The sequence below is a fragment of the Salvelinus alpinus genome, chromosome 14 (genome assembly GCF_045679555.1).
Source record: "Salvelinus alpinus chromosome 14, SLU_Salpinus.1, whole genome shotgun sequence".
In the NCBI taxonomy this organism is placed as follows: domain Eukaryota; kingdom Metazoa; phylum Chordata; class Actinopteri; order Salmoniformes; family Salmonidae; genus Salvelinus; species Salvelinus alpinus.
Window position 1 is genome coordinate 33,936,951 of NC_092099.1, and position 26,880 is coordinate 33,963,830.

Genomic DNA, 26,880 nt, shown 5'->3' on the forward strand with positions numbered 1-26,880 from the left:
TCCCCAACATCTGGTTGTAATAAATATGTATGTTTTGTTCTCAGTCCTCTCTAATGTTATTCAAGTCTCTAACAAAAGAACCTCTCTTATATTATATGGATCATATGTAATACTATACATGTTGAGTACCTATAGTTTGGGCCTCTGTCATGATCCCTAGTGAGTCTGTGGTTGAAATGTAACCACACTGATCTCACTGCTATTATGTTTTCACTGATGGATTTATATGACAAACGCTAAGCTCCTTCAAATGTACAGGTACTCTACCATTTTATTTGGACTTCAACTTGTTTCATGAAATCCATTAACAAAGTGATTTTCTCTAAGGATTTGGATAGTTCCACTGTGTTCAGTCCCTATATGTTGCAGCCCTCTTAGATGTCATTGTGAGAGCTGCATTGTGATGTTCATTAGAAGAGCACGGAAGGAGATTTGGAGGCTGAGTTTGTGTAAGCCCTGAATAACTGAATACATGGATTTAACTCAGGAAAGCTGAGAGTTGTATGGAGAAAATCTATTGTAATATGAAACCGTATATATAGAACTATTATTTCACTCGGGGGGGTGGGGGGGGGGGTCACTGCATTAAGTGTGATAGGTTATGTATTTCTTGAGGAAAACACAGATCTGTACGTGACTGGAAAGTCAAGGCACAGTTTGACTGGTTGATTTGATTGGTTTCACCTATCCAACCCTCTCAGATCTGGGATTAATTTGGGAAAGGATGGAAGGAAGGAAGGAAGGAAGGAAGCAGAGCAGCCCATCGTCACTGTAGTTCCATCGGGTCAGTACTGTACAGTCCTTCTCCTCCTTAATGAGCTGAGAGACAGCAGGGACGACTGGACAGCTGGACTGGATCCTCCTTCCCCAGCGCCAAGGAAAAGACGGATTAAGACTGATATCCTCCTGGAGTACAGACCTCAGGTCCAAGAGAGAGAGAGAGAACTGAAATGAGAGAGAGGGAATGAGAGACTGGGGGACAGCTCAGAGACCGGAGGAGAGAGAGCGAAGGGAAAGAAAAGAGAGTGGGGGAGAAGAGGAGGAGAAACATATTGGGGGTTATGGAGTGTGTGTGATGGATGACGTCTCACCTTCACAGTAATTACGAGCAGCTGTTTCCTGAGGGGAGATCCAGAGCCCAGCAAACTCAGCGTCCAGCCGTACACACAAACCTGCTGAGTAGAGGGGGAGAACAGAGGGAGGGAGGAGAGGAAAAGAAAGAGAGAGAGAGAGAGATGAAACAATGACAAATAAACAAAGTGTGAACTCTCTTACCCTGGCAGACGTAACAGAGCACGGCCGGGGCCAATGAGGAAAACTAACAACCTTGAATTATTTTCACCAGGAGGGTAAAAGAAAAGTCCAGAACAAAGAGAGAGGAAAAGAGAAACAGCGTTAGTGGATGATGTAAATTACCTGTTCAGATCATCACAGATGAACGTGGGGAGAGGAGACATGTCATTTACCTGTTCAGATCATCACAGATGAACGTGGGGAGAGGAGACATGTCATGTACCTGTTCAGATCATCACAGATGAACGTGGGGAGAGGAGACATGTCATGTACCTGTTCAGATCATCACAGATGAACGTGGGGAGAGGAGACATGTCATGTACCTGTTCAGATCATCACAGATGAACGTGGGGAGAGGAGACATGTCATGTACCTGTTCAGATCATCACAGATGAACGTGGGGAGAGGAGACATGTCATTTACCTGTTCAGATCATCACAGATGAACGTGGGGAGAGGAGACATGTCATTTACCTGTTCAGATCATCACAGATGAACGTGGGGAGAGGAGACATGTCATGTACCTGTTCAGATCACCACAGCGAACATTTAAATGAGTTTTCCACAGATCCACACAATCTCAGATTACTCCTGATCGTGACTCAGCAGATTTATCTGAGATAATCTTCCAGATATATTTCCTCGTTCGCTTCTCTCTACAACCTCAAGGATTTGCTGCTCCTCTTAAAAACTCCTCCTCTTTAATAAAACACACTTGGCTTCGCAACGCCAGACGCTTTCTCTTCGAGGCTTCGCCAGACACAGCCAGTAGAAGTGATTCTTTGCTTTGCAGCCTGTTAGGATAGTAAATACTGCAGTGTAGGGACTCATGTTGAGCATTGGAATCTTTGTGACAGCATCAAATAGAATCATTCTCCCTCCTACACACACACTCTTCACACTCACCTTTGCTGACAAACTCAAATCTGCAGTGAGGACTTGATTGAGGATTTCATAAATATGAAGTTGCAGTTCTACATTCTTCCATTTTAAATCTGTATCCATGACTATCTGTATCCTCACAGTAGCAACAGGCTTGTGTGACAGCTGCAGTCAGATTGGTTTCTACTCTAAGGTAGATCAGTGTCTGTTCTCTCTCTCATACCCTGTGTGACTGTATAGGGCCTGAGACAAGCAGCAAGGGATATTTCTGTCTTGTTCATTCTCCCAGTCTCATCATGCTGTGTTCTGAAGATATTAATAAGTGTCTCTCTCTCCCTGTTTCCTCCATACAGTACCTGTAACCAAGCCTTTAATTAAACCAGAGCTGGGTCTCATTGCTCCTCTTCTCTCCCTCCTCTCCTCTCCTCCAGACAAACTATTTTTCTCCTCCCTCTCTCCTCCAGATTCTATCTGTATCCAGGGTTTTGATCCAGGGCTGGGTCTCCTAGCTCCCATCAACCCAATGATGGCAGGTATCAGCCTGGTCTCTGGTCCCCCTGGTCCCCCTGGTCCCCCCATCATCAAGGAGATCATCCACTGCCAGAGCTGCACCCTGTTCCCCCAGAACCCCAGTAAGACTCGCACACGCACCAACACACACACACACACACACACCGTCTTGTACAGCTAACCATGTGGGGACACACAATTCATTCCCACTCAAAATCCTAACCCCTAAACATAACCTGTACCCTAACCCTAGCTACTAACCCTAGCTCCTAACCCTAATTCTAACCCTAACACTAAACCCCTAAAAATAGCATTTGACCTTGTGGGGACTAAGAAAAGTGTCCCGTTAGTCAAATTTCTGTTTGTTTACTATTCTTGTAGGGTTAAACACAAGTATAGTTAAACACGTCCACCCATGCACACACACACACACACACACACACACACACACACACACACACACACACACACACACACACACACACACACACACACACACACACACACACACACACACACACACACACACACACACACACACACACACACACACACACTTGCATGCTGTTCTATCCTTTCCGTCTAAATTAATATAAATACATTGATATATGGACTATGGTCAAGAGTTGTCACCAGATGTGACCTGAGCATGCATGATGTTCCAGACCTGCCTCCTCCGTCAACACGGGAGCGCCCCCCAGGGTGTAAGACAGTGTTTGTGGGGGGTCTGCCGGAGAATGCCAGCGAGGAGATCATCAGGGAGGTGTTTGATCCGTGTGGTGACATCATCGCCATCAGGAAGAGCAAGAAGAACTTCTGTCACATCCGCTTCAGTGAGGAGTTCATGGTGGACAAGTCCCTCTACCTCTCTGGTCAGTACTATACTATACTATACTATACTATACAAATAGAATACTATACACATACTATACTATACTATACTATGCCAATGCTATACTATACACACAACACACAAATGAGATGCTCTACCTCTGGTCAGTGGTCAGCATAACTATGTATTTGCAGCAGTTTTAAAGTATTCCTTTTTAATAGAATAAGTATTAACGATACTAACACTGTAGAGGAGTAAAAACAGTGACCTTGTGTCCTGAAGCTCAACACTTAAAGCCGTTACGCCAAGACAGGAGCAGAAATAGACTGTAGCTATGCAGGCTGGAGATGCGCCTATTGATGAGGAGGACTACATGAATAGTTTTGCATTATGAATAGTTGAAAATGTAGAGTTTGTCCTTTCGATTTGCTAATGATCTTTCTGGTGGTATATGGGGTAGAGAATGTAAGCATTTGTAATACTGTATACTTTGAGTGTATCTGACTGTGGGAGTATGAGTTTACATGACTGTATACATCATTTGTCCACAGTATGTTTGTCTGTGTACCTGTGTTGAATGTCTCTGTATGGTTGTGTTTAGTGTACCCGACCTCTAAATGCCCTGTTTCTCCAGGGTACCGGATGCGTATTGGCTCCAGTACAGATAAGAAGGACTCAGGGAGGATGCATGTGGACTTTGCTCAGGCCAGAGACGACCTGTATGAGTGGGAATGTCAACAGAGGCTGCTGGCCAGGGAGGAACGACACCGACGCAAGATCCACGAAGACTTCTTCCGACCACCCTCGCCACCTCCCATCATGCACTTCTCAGACCACGAGGCAGGACTGCTTGCGGAGAGATTGAAAGGTGAGAGGACAAATGAGGATGGTCGCTCTGAGCCCAGATTCGGCGGTGTTGTTTGGTTTTTATGATGAAGTACTGATGAAGTACTGATGAAGTACTGATGTTGTCTGGCTGTTCTGTGCCTCTTATAGCCACCCATCCCACAGCTGACGCTCAGTGTGTGTGCTGCAGATGGACCATGGTGGTGTGTAAACGTGTGTAATCTGTAAACTGGTCCAAGCTGCACACTGTATTACATACTCAGACATGCTTCATTTATTCCTGGTCCTTATTCACAGTATGGACACAATGAAACATACATTCTCATGATTGATATCTTAGTGTAGTACAGACAGAGCAATGGAACATTCCCTTGATGTTATGGTGATTTGATATTGAAAAGAAAATCTGACACAATCATGTTATGTTACAAAAATACAGTTTTCGTTTCTAATTTCTTCTATCATCTAAATGAGTTATTGATCTCACTCTGTCTGCTAGAGCTCTCTCAGACACACTACCCATTCTCTCTCTGCATGAGAAGTACAGTCATGGCTTCCCTTCCCTTCATTATCCATCTATTGTGTTACACTAACCAGCATAGCAGCATGTGAACATTCCTGGACAGAGATCTACGACATCATGCTGTGTTATCATCTGTTCTTTACCGAACAGACAGAGAGACGTAAATAACCCGAGGCAGGTCTGTTCCCTCTTTCCTAGGCAGCCTCACGTTGGGGGGGGGGGGGAGAGACAGAGAGACAGAAAGAGACAGGTACAGAGCGAATCACCTACAGAGAGATGAACCTGGAGAAGAGTCCCCTAAGCAAGCTGGTCCTGGGGCTCTGTTCACAAACACAAACAGACCCCACAGTTGCCCCAGGACAGCAACACAATTAGACCCAACCATCGTCTTCTGCTGGTGGGAAATGTGTGTTGTCCTGTCTCCTTTTCCATTGCTGGTGCTTCATTTCTTTTCCCATTCTGTGCTTTCCTGCTAATATCCCCCCCCCCCCTCTCTCCTTCTCTCTCTCATTTCAATTCAATTCAAGGGGCTTTATTGGCATGGGAAACACATGTTAACATTGCCAAAGCAAGTGAAGTAGATGATATACAAAAGTGAAATAAACAATAAAAATGAACAGTACACATTACACTCACAGAAGTTCCAAAAGAATAACGACATTACAAATGTCATATTATGTATATATACAATGTTGTAACAATGTGCAAATGGTTAAAGTACAAAAGGGAAAATAAATAAACATAAATATGGGTTGTATTTACAATGGTGTTTGTTCCGCACTGGTTGCCATTTTCTTGTGGCAACAGGTCACAAATATTGATGCTGTGATGGCACATTGTGGTATTTCACCCAGTAGATATGGGAGTTTATCAAAATTGGGTTTGTTTTCAAATTCTTTGTGGATCTGTGTAATCTGAGGGAAATATGTGTCTCTAATATGGTCATACATTTGGCAGGAGGTTAGGAAGTGCAGCTCAGTTTCCACCTCATTTTGTGGGCAGTGTGCACATAGTCTGTTTTCTCTTGAGAGCCAGGTCTGCCTACGGTAGCCTTTCTCAATAGCAAGGCTATGCTCACTGAGTCTGTACATAGTCAAAGCTTTCCTTAAGTTTGGGTCAGTCACAGTGGTCAGGTATTCTGCCACTGTGTACTCTCTGTTTAGGGCCAAATAGCATTCTAGTTTGCTCTGTTTTTTTGTTAATTCGTTCCAATGTGTCAAGTAATTATCTTTTTGTTTACTCATGATTTGGTTGGGTCTAATTGTGTTGCTGTCCTGTGGCTCTGTGGGGTCTGTTTGTGTTTGTGAACAGAGCCCCAGGACCAGCTTTCTTGGTGGACTCTTCTCCAGGTTCATCCCTCTGTAGGTTATGGCTTTGTTGTAGAATTTAACAACTATTTTCTGGATTTTGATAATTAGCGGGTATCGGCCTAATTCTGCTGTTATCGGCCTAATTCTGCTGTTATCGGCCTAATTATTTGGTGTTTTATGTTGTACACAGAGGATGTTTTTGCAGAATTCTGCATGCAGAGTCTCAATTTGGTGTTTGTCCCATTTTGTGAATTCTTGGTTGGTGAGCGGACCCCAGACTTCACAACCATAAAGGGTAATGCGTTCTACAACTGATGCAAGTATTTTTAGCTAGATCCTAATTGAATTTTATGTTCCTATTGATGGCATAGAATGTCCTTCTAGCCTTGTCTCTCAGATCGTTCACAGCTTTGTGGAAGTTACCTGTGGTCTCTCTCTCTCTCTCTCTCTCTCTCTCTTTCTCTCTCTCTCTCTCTCTCTCTCTCTCTCTCTCTCTCTCTCTCTCTCTCTCTCTCTCTCTCTCTCTCTCTCTCTCTCTCTCTCTCTCTCTCTCTCTCTCTCTCTCTCTCTCTCATCTTCCTTGTCACCCTGTTCCACTGTCTCTGCTCTCTGTTCAGAGTGGTGTTTGAAAGTGTTCTGTTTCTCCATAATCATATTCATTCAAACAGCCTCTGGTTAATGCTTTTACATTCTCAGGCGGGTAAATAGCTTAAACATGTTCATTACCATATTACAGAGCATTACTCGGTCTCTCTCTTAATTCTTATGGCTGCAATCCCGTTAACGGGATGATATGACAACAGCCAGTGAAAGTGCAGTGCGCCAAATTCAAACAGAAATCTCATAATTAAAATTCCTCAAACATACATCTTATACCATTTTAAAGGTAATCTTGTTGTAATCTTGTCTAGCCAAAGACAGGAGTCACAAAAAGCAGAAATAGAGATAAAATTAATCACTAACCTTTGATGATCTTTATCAGATGACACTCATAGGACTTCATGTTACATAATACATATATGTTTTGTTCGATAAAGTTCATATTTATATCCAAAAACCTCAGTTTACATTGGCGCCATGTTCAGAAATGCCTTCAAAATATCCAGAGAAATTGCAGAGAGCCACGTCAAATAAAAGAAATACTCATCATAAACTTTGATGAAAGATACATGTTTTACATAGAATTAAATATACACTTGTTCTTAATGCAACCGCTGTGTCAGATTTCAAAAGCTTTACGGCAAAAGCACAATATTCAATAATCTGAGAACAGCTTTCAGCCACAAAAGGAAGCCATACAGTTACCCGCAAAATTGTGCATTCAACAAAACTCATAAAAAGCATTATAAATCTTCACTTACCTTTGCTGATCTTCGTCGGAATGCACTCCCAGGACTCCCAATTCCACAAGAAATGTTTGTTTTGTTCGGTAATGTCCATCATTTATGTCCAAATAGCTATTTTGTTAGCGTGTTTGGTAAACAAATCCAAAGTCAGGAAGCGCGTTCACTAAAAGCAGACGAAATGTCAAAAAGTTCCATAACAGTCAGTAGAAACATGTCAAACGATGTATTGAATCAATCTTTAGAATGTTTTTAACATAAATCTTCAGTAACGTTCCAACCGGAGAATTACATTGACTTCAGATGTGCGATGGAACAGAGCTCCCTCTCATGTGAACGCGCATGGTCAGAGCATGGTCAGGTCATGATAGACCTGACTAATTTCTGTCTCCTTCGGCCCCACCTCACAGTAGAGGCATCAGACAAGGTTCTACAGACTGTTGACATCTAGTGGAAGCCGTAGGAAGTGCAAACTCATCCATATCCCACTGTGTATTCAATAGGGTCTTGGTTAAATCGACCAACGTCAGAATTCCCACTTCCTGTTTGGATTTTTTCTCAGGTTTTTGCCTGCCATATGAGTTCTGTTATACTCACAGACATCATTCAAACAGTTTTAGAAACTTCAGAGTGTTTTCTATCCAATATGAATAATAATATGCATATATTAGCAACTGGGACTGAGGAGCAGGCAGTTTACTATTGGCACCTTTCATCCAAGCTACTCAATACTGCCCTGCAGCCATAAGAAGTTAATACAGCTGCTGCTGCTATGAAGGAATGTTATTAGCCTTCAGACTGAGGCTGCAGCAGTAGAGGAAGGCTAACTGGTGATCACAGATGGAAGAAAGAGGAGGGGAAGGTAGAGGGCGAGCAAGAGAGTGTGTGTGTGTGTGTTTGTTTGTGTGTCGGTGTATGTGTGTGTTTGTTTGTGTGTCAGTGTATGTGTGTGTTTGTTTGTTTGTGTGTGTGTATGTGTGTATTTGTGTGTGTCACATTTTAGTGTGTGTGTGTCACAACGCTCGCACACAATAAAAAAGGTTTACCCTACACTACACCACTGGCTATTACTCTAGAGACTTTTAGTTCACTAAGCTTTCCATTAATATTACACATAGCAAAACACTGTGTGATATTTTTATTTGATTATTCATTGAAAAGGGGAAATAGACTTTCATTATTCCCAGTGTTGTGCTGGCCTACAATACCTTCATGTGACTGCATTATAATATGACTGTATGATTGTACGCTGCTGCCTCTCCTGAATAGGACTAGAGCTGTGAGGTGAAAAGTATTTTCAGCCAAGCATCTGTGTGCTCTCAGGTCGTGTTGCAGTGGGTATTGAACTCATTAAACGATGTCTAATTCACTCTGCGCTGTACAATCGGACACGGCTCTGTGGCACTTTTCAATTATTATACAAATGTGAAAAATGCACTCGACAAAGGCCCACGAGACACAGACAGTTAGAGGCTACGCTCGCTCAACAACCAGTTTCAAACCCAGAAATGCATTTTGTGTTCAGAACAGACTGTGTGGTCTCATCCACAGGCTCTCAGAAAATATGAAACAGTCTGATAGGTAACCTCCCCATGCTGTTCAGTTCCTGTGCACTGAAGCACGGAGGGGAAGATAGAAGTAGAATTTCTTCAAAGTACATCGCCATATAATTTCTTTCTTTGAATACCCAAGTGAATTTTTGTAGGCTTTCAGCTTCACCGTTAAAACCTGTTTGGGATAGGGGGTGGTATTTTCACGTCCGGATGAAAAGCGTGCCCAAAGTAAACTGCCTGCTACTCAGGCCTAGAAGCTAGGATATGCATATCATTTTCAAACGTTTCTAAAACTGTTAAAATTATGTCTGTGAGTATAACAGAACTTATTTGTCAGGCGAAACCCCGAGGACAAACCATCCAGGAATAATCTTTTTTGAGGTGACTGTGTTTTCCATTGCATTTCTATGGGAATCTAGATTTCTGAGGCATCTGGTTGCAGTTCCTAGGGCTTCCACTAGATGTCAACAGTCTTTAGAAATTGGTTTATGTTTTTCTTTTGAGTAATGAAGAAGTATGGCTGTTCAGACTGAGTGTCGAGTCTGGTGTACTGTTGTGTTTGGGGCGCGCAAGCATTTTATCCGCTATTGAATACAGTTTATTCCGTCTTAAATTTGATCGATTATTTACATTTTAAAATACCTAAAGTTTGATTAGGAAAGTTGTTTGAAATGTTTGGACCAAGATTACAGGTAATTTATTAGATAATGTGTAGTCATGTTGGGCGAGTTGGAACCGGTGTTTTTCTGAATCAAACGCACCAAATAAATTGACATTTTGGGGATATAACGATGGAATTAATCGAACAAAAGGACCATTTGTGAAGTTTATGGGACATATTGGAGTGCCAACAGAAGAAGATCTTCAAAGGTAAGGCATGAATTATATCGTTATTTCTGAGTTTTGTGTCACGCCTGGCGGGTTGAAATATGATTGCCATGTGTTTGTTTGATAATGTGCTGTCCTCAGATAATCGCATGGTTTGCTTTCGCCGTAAAGCCTTTTTGAAATCTGACACGGTGCCTGGATTAACTGTTTTTATGGTGTATTGCACTTGTGATTGTATGAAAGTTAAATATTTCTAATAATACATTTTTTATTTTGCGCTCTGCAATTTCACCAGATGTTGTCGAAACGTTCCGCTAGCGGAACCCCTAGGCGTAAAAATTACACCACCAGCTTTAAACCTCTCCCGTCCTTCTCCCCCATCATCCCCCTCCAGATGACCATAAGTTCAGTGAAGCGACTGCGGTCCTGTTCACGTGGATCGACCGTGGTGAGGTCAACCGGCGGTCGGCTAATCACTTCTACTCTATGATCCAGTCGGCCAATAGCCACGTCCGGAGACTGATGAGTGAGAAGGCCCAGCACGAGGAGGAGATGGAGCTAGCCAAGGAGACATTTAAAAACTCCCTGCTGGCCATACTGACTCAGTGTAAGCATCTAACTCGACACAGTCTGCACTACCTGTAACACTTTATTGACCTAAACCCTTCCTAGACACAGAGAACTACAGGTACCTCTCACATAGCACTAAAGACCAGTTGTTCTACACAGCTGTGCAGTGATGAGCCTGTAGTTAGGGAGGGTGACAGTAGTCAGAGACCAGACAGAGGTAAGTACAGTACAGTGTCCTGAGGAAACCTCTGTGTGTCTGTCTGGAACTTACTACAGGACCAGCTGATCTACCTACTGTACCTCCCAGGTAGGCATCATAGTACAGTGTCCATCCAGCAGGCACTCTCAAACAATGTCAATGTACACTATGGACTGATATTGAAATTATATGAAATACCATCTGGAAAGACAATGAAACAACAGCACGATTGATCAATGGCTTATGACTGTTTAAATGGTACTATTTAGAGTCTTATTTGTTATGCTCAACACCGAGAAGAAAAACTGAGCTATATAGTCCTCTGGTGTTGGTTTAATATGAAAATCCATGAAGCAAAGTCCCAGAGATATGAATTAAATCACCAGAGTGGACGTAGAGGATGATGAGGGGGTGTAGTTTTAATGTTGACCTGGTCACTGTGCACTTGTCCAGTAGTAATAATGACACGATTTATTACATTTCCTGTTGTTTATTGAAGATGAATATGACAGTATGCAATCAGAACAGAGCTTTAAAGGCAACATTCTTCTACTGGTGGGGAGAATAATGATGACTACAGTAAATACAACACTCCCAAAAGAGTTATGAATGATTAATGACAAAATACTAATTTTATGTAAATGCAATAGTATGTCTAGTATCACAAAGCAAGCCATCCATTGTAGAATGTTGTCTTTGTCAGTCCTGAAGGAACTGAATCGGCAGGTATGAGATGTAAGTACTGTACAGCACTGTGAAGGAGACACCAGGTTACACTATAGCCAGCATTTAACCTAGGAGGCCCTACAAACCAACAAAAACAATGTGTCAAAATCACAGCCCACCCAATGATTCTCAATATGTTGGTGGGTGGTAGAGGTAAATGCAATGGGATCCACGAACCCAGGCTGGCACGATGAGGCTCCTAGTGTCTTCTCTGTGGTGTTGTGCCTGGGTGGTACAGTAGTGCTACATAAAGTCTTGTCTTGACTCTCCTGTTCACCCCAAGTCGAGCAGATCACGGCTGTGTTCACCGCTGCCTCCAGGCAGAAGGCATGGGACCATTTCACTAAAGCGCAGCGCAAGAACATAGACATTTGGAGAAAGCAGTGTGAGGTTGGTACTCTCTCCTTACTCCCCTTATTCCTTGTCATGTTTGGACCCCTCAGGACAGGAGAGATTGACAGATAGACATTCTAGAAGGATTGAGTCCTACTGTGTTTCATGTGTCTGTTGTTGCAGACTGCTGTGCCTTCACAGATACACAGACAGATAGACAGACAGCCATGTTGTTCTGATCTACGGATGCGGTGTGTTCTCTCCTACAATATTATTCGTATACTTTTTTCTCACATTGATGAAACACACACACGCGCGCAGATGACAGTAACTAAAGATCTGAGGCCTCCTAGAAAGTATGAGTGGGTGCTATGGCAACAGAGGCTTCCAGGCTTAAGACAGATCAATAATTAATTGGAATTATAACAAGTCAGCATGCTGGAACATTCTCTACAGGAGGGAAACATATTATGTTAGTTATCACTTTCATTAGAACTAAAGAAAAACACCCTATTGATCTCATGGAATGGGGATATATTTGGTTGTACAAACATTACACAAACCTAGATCTGAATCCTTCATTATTTTACACCACCTTGGTCTTGATTTGGCCATTTTGAGACCATGCCGATTTATTGAAGTGAATTAAAAGTAATGAGCAGGTATTTGAGAGTGTCTACCTGTGAGGGGCAGCATTATCCAGGCAGATGTTAAATATGCTCCAGGAACTTTGGCGACTACTAAGTATGTTTTAAATCTTCCGCTTTGGGCTGGATGTGTCAATGTATAGGTCATACACGCATAATCTATCTGCAGATACCTCCATTAGGCATGGAATCCCTAGTTTGAAAGCGACTGTTTTTCTGGATGCTGTGCTGTGCCATTTCCCCTACATTTCCCCCCACCTGGGCCAGCCCCCTAGCAATTTGTCACGATCGTGTGGAGGAGAGACGGACCAAAACGCAGCATGTGAAAAATAAGACATCTTCTTTTTATTTTAAGAAGGAAAAACGAAACACTTTACAAACTAACAAAACAACCGTGAAGCTACAAAACGAAAGTGCACACACAAGCTACTAACGTTTAGACATAGACAATTACCCACAAACACCTAAAGCCTATGGCTACCTTAAATATGGCTCCCAATCAGAGACAACAATAACCAGCTGTCTCTGATTGAGAACCAAATCAGGCAACCATAGACTTTCCTAAACACCTACACTCAACCATAGACATACCTAGACACATACACTCAACACAAACCCATACACTACAACCAACACCCCCTATACCATATAATCACCCAAAACACACATACCCCATGTCACACCCTGACCTAACTAAAATAATAAAGAAAACAAATAATACTAAGGCCAGGGCGTGACACAATTTGAGTTCTAGCCAATGAGCTTCAGCCCCTTGCCATTTAAGTGACAGCTAGCAAGATGCACACACAGCAAAGCGAGAGAGCGCAATGACGTGGTGCACATCTCTGCAATTTCAGGGGACCACTTTTGGCTTGTGAGCAAGACCTTCAGAACTACTGGCTAAAATGTATACAAAAGTACTGGATAATCTTTTTAACTTTATATGACCATTCATACTGTAAGCCCTCTATGGGCATACTATACATGTCTCTAAGTCAAGTCAGTGAGAAACGAATCATGCCATGTCTATTCTCAAAGCAACCAGAGGTAAGGCATTGATGTGGAAGAAGACACTAACAGTAAACACTATGAAGTGAGTCTTGCTAGCATGCCACCATTGTGAAATCCTTTGTTATGGTTCAGTAGTATGCTTGGTAAGTGTTCAAGTAGTTAAAGTAAGGGAACTCTGCAGTCTGAACCGTCATAGATTAACTATGACAAATGGCTGTGAATTAATTAGCTACTGATGTCAGTATCAACATCCTCCATGACAGTAATATGAAATTCCAGTTTTATTATGAGCTGATAAAGGAGTTGGCAGAAATCAGGAGATCAGATAAGCCTCTAAACACCATTGGATTTCTCCGTCTTCATGCCGTACTGTAGCTTCTAAGAAAAAGGCTCTGGCTGGTTCAGTACTGCAGCTGAGGTTTTCTGTGCTCACAGTCACACATAACAAAACTCTCCCTCCAACCCTCTCTCCCTTTCTCTCTCTTCCTTTTCCTCTCATAACTCTATCCCTCTCTCCCCTAGTTGAGTCATTGCTAAGCATATTTACTTTATTTGAGGAGAGATTTCACAGTGGTGGTATTAGACAGCCTCACAGCTGAGGCAGTACTAGTTATCAGAGCAGCTGGGAGAATGAGATGATTTCTATGCTCCTCTGTCTTTAGTATGTGAAAAAAAGGAAGCATTCAAACTGCCCATGGGCACAGATCTAGGATCAGTTTACATTACCCTCTAAATTCTAACCTTAACCATTGCAGAAGGAAAACAAAACTGAGTCATTCCATGTCATTTCAGCAAGCCATGCTTCGGAGCTTTGGGTGAGATGGTGGGTGTCGAAATCCTCTTTCTTGTGCTTTTTGAGGTGGAATGACTAATTTGACCATAGTTCAGTCTCTAGGGGTAAATGGATCCTCTTCCACCACATACTCTGTCCACAGGTACAATATATAAAGTTAGTAACCATCCTTAAAAGGGCAGTCTGGTTGAAACCATTTTTAGACAGGCATCTGGGTGGGTGTTAAGTACTGAGACACTGAGGTGTCCTTGTTTTGTGATGTGACAGGAGCTGCAGAACGCCAACAGTGAGGAGATAATGGGGATTCGCAGGGAGGAGGAGATGGAGATGTCTGATGACGACTCGGATGAGAGCCCCTGTAAGAAGATACGCAGGGAGGACAACGGTAGGTCAGACACAGGCCCAATCCCAAACTTACCCCTAGGTTCTAGGCCCTAGCGCTTATCTCCTAGCTGCTAGCCCCTAGGCACTGGTACCTTTTAATGATGGCAGACCAGTGTAGCTCATAAATCACCAGACTGCTACAGTATATATTGGTGGTTGATGTTCATGACCTGTCACACAGCCCCAGAACCCTAGACACTGCCAGTCAAATGGCAGGAAGAACGATCCAGCAGGTGGGATGTGATGGGATGTTCTAGATGGGCTGTGGTGGTACAGTGACCAAGCTGCTCAGATTTAGAACACTTCACAATCTATTACTGCTCTGCTCCAAAGCTGCAGCCTATTCTAATGCCTGCTGAAGGAGCCTGTTGAAAGGACAGCAGTGCTTTACTGAGAAGCTCTGAACAGCTCCCTTTGATGTGTCCTGAATACATTACATGTATGGAGGAGGAGAGAGAACAATAGAAACCTCCACTTCCAGTGACTCAGAACCTCACAGGTTGGGTAGAGAGTTGACTCACTGCAGTTTGTGTGTGTATGTGTGTGCGTGCATGCATATGTGTGTGTCTTGTGTCTAACCCTCTCTCCCCTCCTCTCCAGGTGTGTGTCTTGTGTCTAACCCCCCCCCCCCCCCCCCTTCTCTCCAGGTGTGTGTCTTGTGTCTAACCCTCTCTCCCCTCCTCTTAAGGTGTGTGTGGCCAGTCTGGGGCCTCTCTGAGGGAGGAGAATGACTCTCTGCGCTGGCAGCTGGATGCCTACAGGAACGAGGTGGAGCTGCTGAGGAAGGAGCAGGGCAAGGCCTGCCACCCCGACGACCCCGAACACTCCCTCAACACACACACACACCTGCTACAGCAGAGCATGCACAACATGCATCAGGTACATTATTACAGCATCTACGCCTGGATCATATTCCACCTGTGATTCCACTGTTGGGATTGTGCTGATACCAACACTAATTGATATACAGTACCATCAATATACATTATTCTGACTGTCCTGTCTACCGCATTCTCACTCCCTCCCTTTACAACCTGACCCAGACAGACCACAACACAGTCAGACCTCTGCCTGCTGTTGTTCCTGCTTACTGGTGTCTCCTCTGTGGTCATCACCTTCTCTGTTGTTTTTGTCCTCCCAGCACTGTCTCCCTATCTAACTGTGTTGTGGTCTATTGTGTAACTGTCTCTCTGTGTGTCTCCCTACCTAACTGTGTTGTGGTCTATTGTGTAACTGTCTCTCTGTGTGTTTCCCTATCTAACGGTGTTGTGGTCTATTGTGTAACTGTCTCTCTGTGTGTCTCTCTATCTAACGGTGTTGTGGTCTATTGTGTAACTGTCTCTCTGTGTGTCTCCCTATCTAACTGTGTTGTGGTCTATTGTGTAACTGTCTCTCTGTGTGTCTCCCTACCTAACTGTGTTGTGGTCTATTGTGTAACTGTCTCTCTGTGTGTCTCTCTCTCCTCCCAGCAACTGCTGAGTCTGCAGGATCAGCTGAGGAGTAAGGAGGTGGAGCTGGAGCAGGCTAGAGACGAACACCGATACCTGGAGGGAGAGGTCCTAGCCCTGAGAGACAAGGTGAGAGAACATGCATGCACACAAATGTGTAAACACACACACAGACACACACACACACACGAGTGTGGAAACTCGCACTCACTAATCCAGATGGGAGCGTAGGGTTCTGAGTCATGCTGGTTATGAAGATATAGAGAAACAAACGGCAAAAATAACCTCCTTACACATAACAGTACCAGGGTGTCCCTATTACTGATCCTTCAGATAACACACTGTACTGTATTGTATATGAGTACAGAGGCCCCTGAGCTCTGTAGGGTTGGCTGTTGGGTCTTTAACATACTGAGTAACTGACAAGGATAGAAATGTATTTATAAACTGGGTGGTTTGAGCCCTGAATGCTGATTGGCTGACAGCCGTGGTATATCAGACCGTATACCACGATTATGACAAAACTTTGATTTTTACTGCTCTAATTAGGTTGGTAACCAGTTTTATAATAGCAATAAGGCACCTCGGGGGGTGTGATATATGGCCAATATACCACGGCTAAGGGCTGTGTCCAGGCACTCCGCTTTGTGTCGTGCTTAAGAACAGCCCTTAGCCGTGGAATATTGGCCAAATACCACACCTCCTCGGGCGTTATTGCTTAAATATAGTGAAACATACAGACTGCAGGAGGGAGTTAAGGACATGGTTTTGATGTAGTGGCAGTCTAGTATTTATTTTGGCAGGCTACTATAGCTGTCTCTTCAAATATTCTCTTTATCTCCCTCCTCTTTATCTATCTCTGTCTCTTTCTATCGTTGTTTCTGCACACGTTGCTCTCCCTCAGTAGGGGGGCACACACACGCGTCTCTCATCCCCCTCTCCTCTCACTCTCCACACCACTCACTCCTCTCCAAGCCAGAAAGACTCTGAAATGGCTGAAATGGCTCAAACTTCCTCTCAAGACGGTCTGAGAGCACAGAGCCTGTGTGTTTGTCCTTTCTTCTGAGGCTACCCCTGCTCCACCCTGGTCCCCCCCCTTTTTTCCCCAAGAATGAATAACCTTCCATTCACTCCATTTTCATCTGTTATCAAAATGAAAAGAAACAAATATATACATTTACTCAATAAAATTGTATTTTTCAAATAATCTTTGTCAAAAACGTTTGTACACTGAACAAAAATATAAACGCAACATATAGTGGTGGTCCTTGTTTCATGAGCTGAAATAAAAGATCCCATACATTTTCCATATGCACAAAAAGCTTATTTCTCTCAAAATTTGAGCACAAATTTGTTTACATCCTTGTTAATGAGCATTTCTCCTTTGCCAAGATAATCTATCCACCTGACAGGTGTCAGGTGTGGCCAATCAAGAAGCTGATTAAACAACATAATCATTACACAGGTGCACTTTGCGCTGGGGACAATTAAAGGCCACTCTAAAATGTGCAGTTTTGTCACACAGCACAATGCCACAGATGTATCATGTTTTGAGGAAGCGTGCATGCTGACTGCAGGAATGTCCACCAGAGCTGTTGCCAGATAATTGAATGTTCATTTCTTTACCATAAACCTCCTCCAATGTCATTTTTATAGAATTTGATGTCAACGTTGTGAACAGAGTGCCCCATGGTGGCGGTGGGGTTGTGGTATGGGCAGGCATAAGCTACGGACAATGAAGTCAATTGCATGTTATCTATGGCAATTTGAATGCACAGAGATACCCTGATGAGATCCTGAGGCCCATTGCCGCCATCACCTCATGTTTCAGAATTATAATGCACGGCCCCATGTCGCAAGGATCTGTACACAATTCCTGGAAGCTGAAAATGTCCAAGTTCTTCCATGTCCTGCATACTCACCAGACATGTCACCCATTGAGCATGTTTGGAATGCTCTGGATCGACGTGTACGACAGCGTGTTCCAGTTCCCGCCAATATTCAGCAACTTTGCACAGCCATTGAAGAGGAGAGGGACAACATTCCACAGGCCACAATCAACAGCCTGATCAACTCTATGTGAAGGAGATGTGTCACGCTGCATGAAGCAAGTGGTGGTCACTGACTGGTTTTCTGATCCACGCCCCCTACCTTTTTTTCAAGGTATCTGTGACTAACAGATGCATATCTGTATACCCAGTCATGTGAAATCCAGAGATTAGGACCTAATGAATTTATTTCAATTGACTGATTTCCTCATATGAACTGTAAATCAGTATAAAAAAAGAAATTGTTGCATGCTGCATTTATATTTGTGTTCAGTATATATTGTCCCATATAATAATCGGTTCTCTTCATTTTTTGTTCCTAAAAATGTTTACTCTGACTTTGAATACCACTGGCCTACAGCATGGTCAAGCAAATGAATGGTTCAGACAGTTTACTAAACAACTACTGATTTAGAACCACACAGACAACAGGAGCACTGCCTCCGCTATTCCTGCACCATTTCAACGTAAACATTTAAATATCATCAAATCAACTAGGCTACATATGCTTAGTTTAATACACTGAAAACAAACTTAAAGATACCAAAAACAAACAGTGGCACAATGTTTGAATTGATGGTGAGATCAGAATCTACGTTATAATCACTTGCCTGTATCATTGGTCACATGTATGTGGAAGCCTGGCTTCCTTTGGCATCCATGAACACACTCCACTGCTGAGAATAATACAACCCGTGGATGGACAAGTACCTTTCTGATTCTATCTGATTCTGCTAACTGTAACTGTTTTTTCATTGTTATTGGATTGAGATAATGGGAACATCAATAGGAATAGAGCTCCTGTGGAGAAAGAGTGTATTCAGCTGCCAGTGGATAGATGGATAAAACAGATAGATAGATGAACAAATAAAAGGATAGATAGAACATCCAGGGAGGATACATTGTTTCCATACAGTCTAAAGATGCTACATTAAACAACAGCTACTTGGATTCTGCTTCTGTTACTAAGACCATTCTCTATGCCTCTGTTTGTTACCAGGGTTACCAGGGATGAATGGTCAGTACTTGATGTTGGTCTCTGTCTTGTTCTCTGTGTGTCTTGTTTTCAGATGCTGACTAACGGGGATGTAGTGGTAATGCAGGGGACCAACGGAGAAACACCTGAGAAGGTCAGTTCGCCCCAACATACACCACTATACAGTACCCACACAATACTGTACACCACAGGTGGCTGGTGGCACCTTAATTGGGGAGGGCAGCTCATAATAATGTCTGGAACAGAATGAATGGAATGGTATCAAACATATCAAACACTTGGTTTTCATATGTGTGATACCATTCTAGCCATTACTATGAGCTGTCCTCCCCTCTCCAGCCTCCTGTGTACACACACACACATGCAATCAACATCTCTTGAGTGATTTTATTGACCCAGCCAGCCAGTGTGAGGTGACGTCTTCAGGGCAGGGGGTAGGCCTATGCATTAAGGGTATATTGGGGGGGGGGGGGGGGGGGTTGTAGTGTGTTACTGTGTATGTCCCTTGTGCCCTGTGAAAGGCAGAGATGCACTGGTGGGGAGAGGAGAAGGGGAAGGAGAGGGGGGTATCCCAATGGAGTAGCATCAGTAGCACCAGCCACTCTCCTCTCTCTCATAAAAATAGCACTACCCCAATGAGTGCACAAACATCAGCTCACATTGCATTTGTGTGTGTATAAGGACTAACACTGTGTTGTTTGTGTGTCTGTAGGTAGTGAACGGGTGTGTGACCACTCTGTACCGCAGCAGAGACAGGAGGAGTGAAGCAGCCATGAGAGGAGCCCTCACATCAGAGAGAGAGGCTCTGCTACTGGGTACAGTACATATACATTTGATGTATACTACAAAGCATATGCATAATATTATCTGGATTGTTAGATAATATTCATCTGACTGGGAGTGTTTTAATGGTTGGCGTTAGACATGTTGGAGGGGAGCCTATTGTTAATGGGGTGAAACAGTCTTGAAAGCCTGTCTATCCAGCCTGGTCTCAGAGCAAAACATATAATATTTTACTCAAATCCGTGCCACTCCATTTAGTATGAAATGTTACTTTACGTTAGTTTACATTAAATTGGCCTACGTGAATCCGGGACACTCAAATAGGTATGACAATGTTACGTTTGGTATGACACTCGGGGGTATGACACTCGGGGGGCTCCCGAGTGGCACAGCGGTATAAGGCACTGCATCTCAGTGCTAGATGCGTCACTACAGACCCCCTGGTTTGAATCCAGGCTGTTTCACAACCAGCCGTGATTGGGAGTCCCATAGGGCGGTGTAGGCCGTCATTGTAAATAAGAATTTGTTCTTAACTGACTTGCCTCGTAAAAAAAAGGTTAATTAAGGCAAAAACAAATGGAAGGTCGTTGGTCGGGTGTATAATGTGAACGTCTAGCAATCCAAAGGCTGCGCATTCAAATCTCATTCCGGACTTCAGCATTTTAGCATATTAGAACTGCTTACTACTTTTTAGCTACTTTGCAACTATTTATCATGTTAGCTAAACCTTCCCCTAACCTTAACCCTTTAACTTAACTCGTAACCCTAACCTTAACCCTAACCTTAACTCCTAACCTAACAAAAGTATGTGGACAACCCTTCAAATTAGTGGATTCGAGCACAAAGTCAATCTCCATAGACAAACATTGGCAGTAGAATGGCATTACTGAAGAGGTCAGTGACTTTCAATGTGGCACCGTCATAGGATGCCACCTTTCCAACAAGTCAGTTCGTCAAGTTTCTGCCCTCCTAGAGCTGCCCCGGCCAGCTATAAGTAATGGTATTGTGAAGTAGAAACATCTAGGAGCAACAACGGCTCAGCCGCGAAGTGGAAGGCCACACAAGCTCACAGAACGGGAACGTTGAAGGGCAAAGCGCGTAAAAGTAATTTGTCCTCAGTTGCAACACTCACTAACGAGTTCCAAACTGCCTCTGGAAGCAAAATCAGCACAAGAACTGTTCGTCGGGAGCTTCATGAAATAGGTTTCCATAGCCGAGCATCCGTACACAAGCCCAAATTTACCAAGCGTCGGCCAGAATGATGTGACGCTCGCCGCCATTGGACCCTTCACCATCTAGCAGTCCGACGGATGATTCTGGATTTGGCGGATGCAAGGAGAATGCTACCTGCCCCAATGTATAGTGCCAACTGTAAAGTTTGGTGGAGGAGGAATAATGGTCTGGGGCTTTTTTTCATGGTTCAGGCTAGTACCCTTAGTTCCAGTGAAAGGAAATCTTAACGCTATAGCAAACAATCACATTCTAGATGATTCTGTGCTTCCAACTTTGTGGCAACAGTTTGAGGAAGGCCCTTTCCTGTTTCAGCATGACAATGCCCCGTGCACAAAGTGAGGTCCGTACAGAAATGGTTTGTCGAGATCGGTGTGGAAGAACTTGACTGGCCTGAACAGAGCCCTCACCTTAACCCCATTGAACACTTTTGGGATGAATTTGAACACCGACTGCAAGCCAGGCCTAGTCGTCCAACATCAGTGCCCGACCTCACTAATGCTCTTGTGGCTGAATGGAAGCAAGTCCCTGCAGCAATGTTCCAACATCTAGTGGAAAGCCTTCCCAGAAGAGTTGAGGCTGTTATAGCTGCAAAGGAGGGGTCAACTCAATATTAATGGCCATGATTTTGGAATGAGATGTTTGACAAACACTACAAGACCAAAAGTATGCATCACACTAAATGGAGTGGCACAGATTTTGTAAAATATAATATGTTTTGCTCTGAGACCAGGTAGGTCTGTTGTGTTCTTGGATGAAGAACCCAAGGACTGGGTGGAGGGGGGCTCAGGTGAGAGGTACTATGGGTCTGGTTGCCAAGCAGTACTCCGCTGGCCCTGGCCACACACACATCAACTCTGAACGTAGGCACATGGAAAACGCACGTATGCAGGCACACACACACACACACACACAAACACACACATGATCTCTCCCAGCTGCACGCGGCGGTGCTATGGTTGTGTTCACACACAGAAACACACTCCATCGCAGGGCGCCGGGGACACTGAGATAGATGAGGACGCCGTCAGCCAGAACAGAAGAAAAGACAAACCGGTTTCAGGCGAGAGGAGAGACTGACTGTAGAACACAAATTGCCTAATTCTCCCGTGGCTCTTCTCTCCGTCTCCCTCTATCCTCCCCCTTTCTCCTCCCCCTCTACCTCCCCTCTCTCCTCCCCCTTTCTCCTCCCCCTCTACCTCTCCCTCTCTCCTCCCCCTCTACCTCCCCTCTCTCCTCCCCCTTTCTCCTCCCCCTCTACCTCTCCCTCTCTCCTCCTCCTCTACATCTCCCTCTCTCCTCCCCCTTTCTCTTCCCCCTCTACCTGCCCTCCATTTCAGCTCCCAGAAATGTAGTTTCATCACAAAAAGAAAGCAGCTTCTATTCTGATTCTGACTAGAGTCATTTTATTAGCCTGCTTTCCTTTTGTTTCTGTTCACTGTCTGAATCTCCTGTAGGCACAAGCACAAAATAGTTCTGTGCCAATTCTCAGATTAGCAGCTGGAAAGCAGAGCTCCTTTTGGTGCTGCAGGGAGGTAAAAACAGCTTGGTGTAAAACAGAGCCAGGAGCCGGTTGGAGCAGAGCAGAGCAGAGAAGAGGAGAGAAGAGGAGAAGAGAGGAGAGCGAAGAGGAGTAGGCAGATGCACATTTATCTCTTTTAACGCGGCCCACAGAAAGCCAACATGAAGGAGAGGAGAGGCAGAGCTCTCTATCTCCCTGCCAGCCAGCCACCCTGTCTGCTTCCCAGCCTGCCACAGCCAGTGGGGGCTGGTGGGGAGGAGCTATAGGAGGACAGGCTCATTGTAATGGCTGGAATATAATACATGGAACGGAGTCAATCATGTGACTACCATATGTTTGATGTGCTTGATACCGTTCCATTTATTCGATTCCAGCCATTACAATGAGCCCGTCCTCCAATAGCTCCTCCCACCAGCCTCCTTTGACTGCAGCCAACACCGCTTCTGGGCTTGTAATGTTTCTGTAAGGGATACACACCTTTACACACACGCAAACACATACAGACACGCATCCGCATGCATGGACATACACAACATGTCCACAACACGTATAGACGTGAACGCACACACACATGCACACACTAAGACTCCCCCCACACAAACACACCATCCCTTCCCCCCTCATGCAGTGTGGTGGTTCCGTCTGAGTGGTGGTGGCTGAGGGGAGTAAATTAGTCCTGTCTGTAATGGGCAATGTTCCGTCATATAAATCAGGGGAATAAATATTGGCTCAGGCTTCCCAGAGGACCGCACTATATTCTCTCCCCCTGAGTCGCTGCGTTACCTCTGCAGGACCTCTCACAAGTAATCAACTCAAGTGCTGTTTCTACTCGGACCAGCGTTTTCTATGGCGGCGCGGGATGCATTTATTGCATGGCACGTCGGAAAAATGCAGATTGCAGCTCTGCTGGAGAGCTGAAGTTGAACAGCATGTTCTTTCTCTTTCCTCTCCCTGTCTCTCTCTCTTCTCTATCTCTCATCTCTCTCAATGTCTCTCTCTCTCTTCTCTATCTCTCATCTCTATCTCTCATCTCTCTCTCTTCTCTATCTCTCATCTCTCTCAATGTCTCTATCTCTCATCTCTCTCTCTTCTCTATCTCAATGTCTCTCTCTCTCTCATCTCTCTCTCCTCTATCTCTCATCTCTCTCAATGTCTCTCTCTCATCTCTCTCTCTTCTCTATCTCAATGTCTCTCTCTCTTCTCTATCTCTCATCTCTCTCAATGTCTCTATCTCTCATCTCTCTCTCTTCTCTATCTCAATGTCTCTCTCTCATCTCTCTCTCTTCTCTATCTCTCATCTCTCTCAATGTCTCTCTGTTTGTCTCTATCTCTCAATCTCTCTCTGTGTCTCTGTTTCTCTCTTTATCTCTCATCTCTCAATATATCTCTGTGTCTCTGTTTCTCTCTCTATCTCTCATCTCTCAATCTCTCTGTTTCTCTGCAGGCATCATATCTACCTTCCTCCATGTCCATCCATTTGGAGCCAACATCGACTATCTGTGGTCCTACATCCAGAGATTGGACACTACGGTCAGTTTATTGACATGAAATAGTCACTAAAATAGAGAAAGGGAAAAAGCTGGGGGGAAAACTGAAATGGGCATATGAAATCTTATCTAATTGTTACACAAATAGGAAAGACTCGTTAGGTGATGTCACCTGTCCCCATCCCTCTCCCGTCTAGGTGTCAGCGGCTGAGTTGGAGTCTCTGATGGGTCGTCTGCCCAGTGTCTTCAGACAGGAGCTGAGTGGAGTGGGAGCCACGCTGGAGAAACGCTGGAAGTTCTGTGGCTTCCAGAGCCTCGCCTCCATGTGACACAGGGACACAAACACATCATATGACCCAAGACACACACATGGCCTGACAGACCACGTGTGGTACAGGAACATACACACTTCCTGACCAGCCACAAAGCCTGGTGGACACATGAATAGAAGGCGTGTCAAATCCACAGACTGTGTTTGAACGGTGTGTGTATGTTGTGTATCCATAGACATCCACAGTAAATGGTGATGATACTCAAACACAAAACAGACACTGATGGATCTTTCCGAGGTTATATCTTTGCGAGGGATTTGCTGACACGGAGGTAGAGGGATCCACACGGATCTCCACTTGATGCTGTATAACTAGATCCACTGATGTCAGCCAAGGAGGGCACAGAGCAGACATTCTCTATGGTAACCTAGTGACCAGACCCCAGCCAACAGAACTTCTCATTGACTGGAGTTGTTTGTGATGCCTATTTCTCTGTTCCCTCTCTTTCTCTGTTCTCTCTCTCTCCCTGGAGCAGTTGTGTAACTGATTTGTCAACAGCTGACTCCCACTAGGCTGGGAGGGATCCAGGAATATCGGACTGCTGCAATCGAAATATGGATGGGAATGGGGAAAATTTGAGAATTGGGTTACAGATGTATAACTGTAACCCTTGCTACCCCTCACGTCCAGTGTGTTGTGGGGCTGTTTGCTGTAAAACCCAGTTTCACACTCCAACAGGATTGCAGCGTTAGCCAGCTTCTCCCTCTCTGTCTGTCTGTGACCCAGAACTGACTTTAGTAGCCTACTGATGACTGGTACTGATACTGTTGGGTTGGGTTGGGACTGTACTGTAGGTCTCCACCTCTGGATGTCTCTCTTTGCTCTGGCCTTCTGTGCCCAGTGTGTGCTGTGCGTTCTGCCACTGTTTAATTGGTATCTACTCATTTAAATTATTATGTTTTCTAATGTAATAAAAGGTTTTTATCCAAACATCTTCTGATCAATCTAAAAACATTTTCAATTCAAGAAGCTTTATCGCCATGACAAGCAACTAAATTCACAGGCTGGTAATGGCAAGACAAGGCTGTTAATGGCAAAAGATACACGCTTTTGCATAGATCTGAAATCCTGTCTGTTTTGGTTTAATGTTTGTGATCCAGATAGTGAGCTGATATTCCATGTTGGATGATGTGCTGCATCTCCCTGATGACAGAGGTTGAACAATGTATTAATACTGGATGAGAAGAGAGAGAGAGAGAGAGAGAGGAGGAGCAGAACAGGTTTAATATGTACTCCTCTCTTCTTCTCTCCTCCTCTCCCGGTACTTTCTCCTCTCCTATAGCTTCTGATCATCAATCAATCAATCAAATGTATTTTATATAGCCCTTCGTACATCAGCTAATATCTTGAAGTGCTGTACAGAAACCCAGCCTAAAACCCCAAACAGCAAGCAATGCAGGTGTAGAAGCACGGTGGCTAGGCCAAAACCTAGGAAGAAACCTAGAGAGGAACCAGGCTATGAGGAGTGGCCAGTCCTCTTCTGGCTGTGCCGGGTGGAGATTATAACAGAACATGGCCAAGATGTTCAAATGTTCATAAATGGTCAAATAATAATAATCACAGAAGTTATCGAGGGTGTAGCAAGTCAGCACCTCAGGAGTAAATGTCAGTTGGCTTTTCATAGCCGATCATTAAGAGTATCTCTACCGCTCCTGCGGTCTCTAGAGAGTTGAAAACAGCAGGTCTGGGACAGGTAGCACGTCCGGTGGACAGGTCAGGGTTCCTTGAATTGATCATGTGCTGGTATGCTGTATAGGCCCGATTCCGAAATAACACCTTTCTTACGCACGCTTTTCCTACGCACTTCTCACTAGCTGGTATTCCACACCGTTAGTCTAATATGATCCAGTAATGCTAGTGACCCTCACAAACAACTTACATGGAGGTGACAGAGGAAAGGAAGGTAAACAGAACGGAATGGAATGACGCAAAATGTGAGCTATAAATTGAAGAAAAGGAAAAGGAAAATGACAGTTATAAATGTATGAGGATATTACTGATGGTGGCTCCCAATAGTGGCTAATATTTAACATGATACACATTGTACAATAAAGCTAAGAAAAGCTTAGGCATAGGCTACAATTAAAACGTTCTAAAGTACATATATCAAATTCTGAGGGCCCACAATGAAAATTCTGAATAACGGCACAGATATTTCACAGTGGAAAAGGGGCCACAATACACATTCATCTCCAGGAACATAAGGAACAATTCTCTAAAACAATTGCTATGTGTATTTACAATCACCTTCTCCAAATGGATTACTCATTTACCTAGCTCTTATCAATAGATATTATCCATGTATAAATTACAGTGCATGGAGAATGCTGTTATTTATATTGAAAAAATATAAAGTAGATGCCTTTTCCACTTGGAACCGGCAGGGTCGCTCGACCTTTTCATGGTTTCCTAGCTCGTTAAGGTTGAGGAATAATGAGGAAATTAAGTCAA

At 44.0% G+C, this 26,880-nt stretch overlaps 1 protein-coding gene across 1 annotated transcript in view; it reads left to right on the forward strand.

The window, feature by feature from the left end:
- LOC139538819 (ecto-NOX disulfide-thiol exchanger 1-like) overlaps nt 1–25,359 on the forward strand; it is a 95,032-nt gene extending 69,673 nt beyond the window's left edge. The window contains exons 4-15 of the mRNA XM_071341290.1: nt 2,639–2,806; nt 3,350–3,556; nt 4,151–4,384; nt 10,314–10,526; nt 11,698–11,804; nt 14,466–14,583; nt 15,271–15,461; nt 16,052–16,159; nt 19,149–19,208; nt 19,788–19,890; nt 24,055–24,140; nt 24,295–25,359. Of these exons, the coding sequence (XP_071197391.1) occupies nt 2,639–2,806; nt 3,350–3,556; nt 4,151–4,384; nt 10,314–10,526; nt 11,698–11,804; nt 14,466–14,583; nt 15,271–15,461; nt 16,052–16,159; nt 19,149–19,208; nt 19,788–19,890; nt 24,055–24,140; nt 24,295–24,426 (1,727 nt within the window). The 3' untranslated portion in view covers nt 24,427–25,359. The remainder of the gene's footprint in view (nt 1–2,638; nt 2,807–3,349; nt 3,557–4,150; nt 4,385–10,313; nt 10,527–11,697; nt 11,805–14,465; nt 14,584–15,270; nt 15,462–16,051; nt 16,160–19,148; nt 19,209–19,787; nt 19,891–24,054; nt 24,141–24,294) is intronic.
- Nucleotides 25,360–26,880: the final 1,521 nt, after the last annotated feature.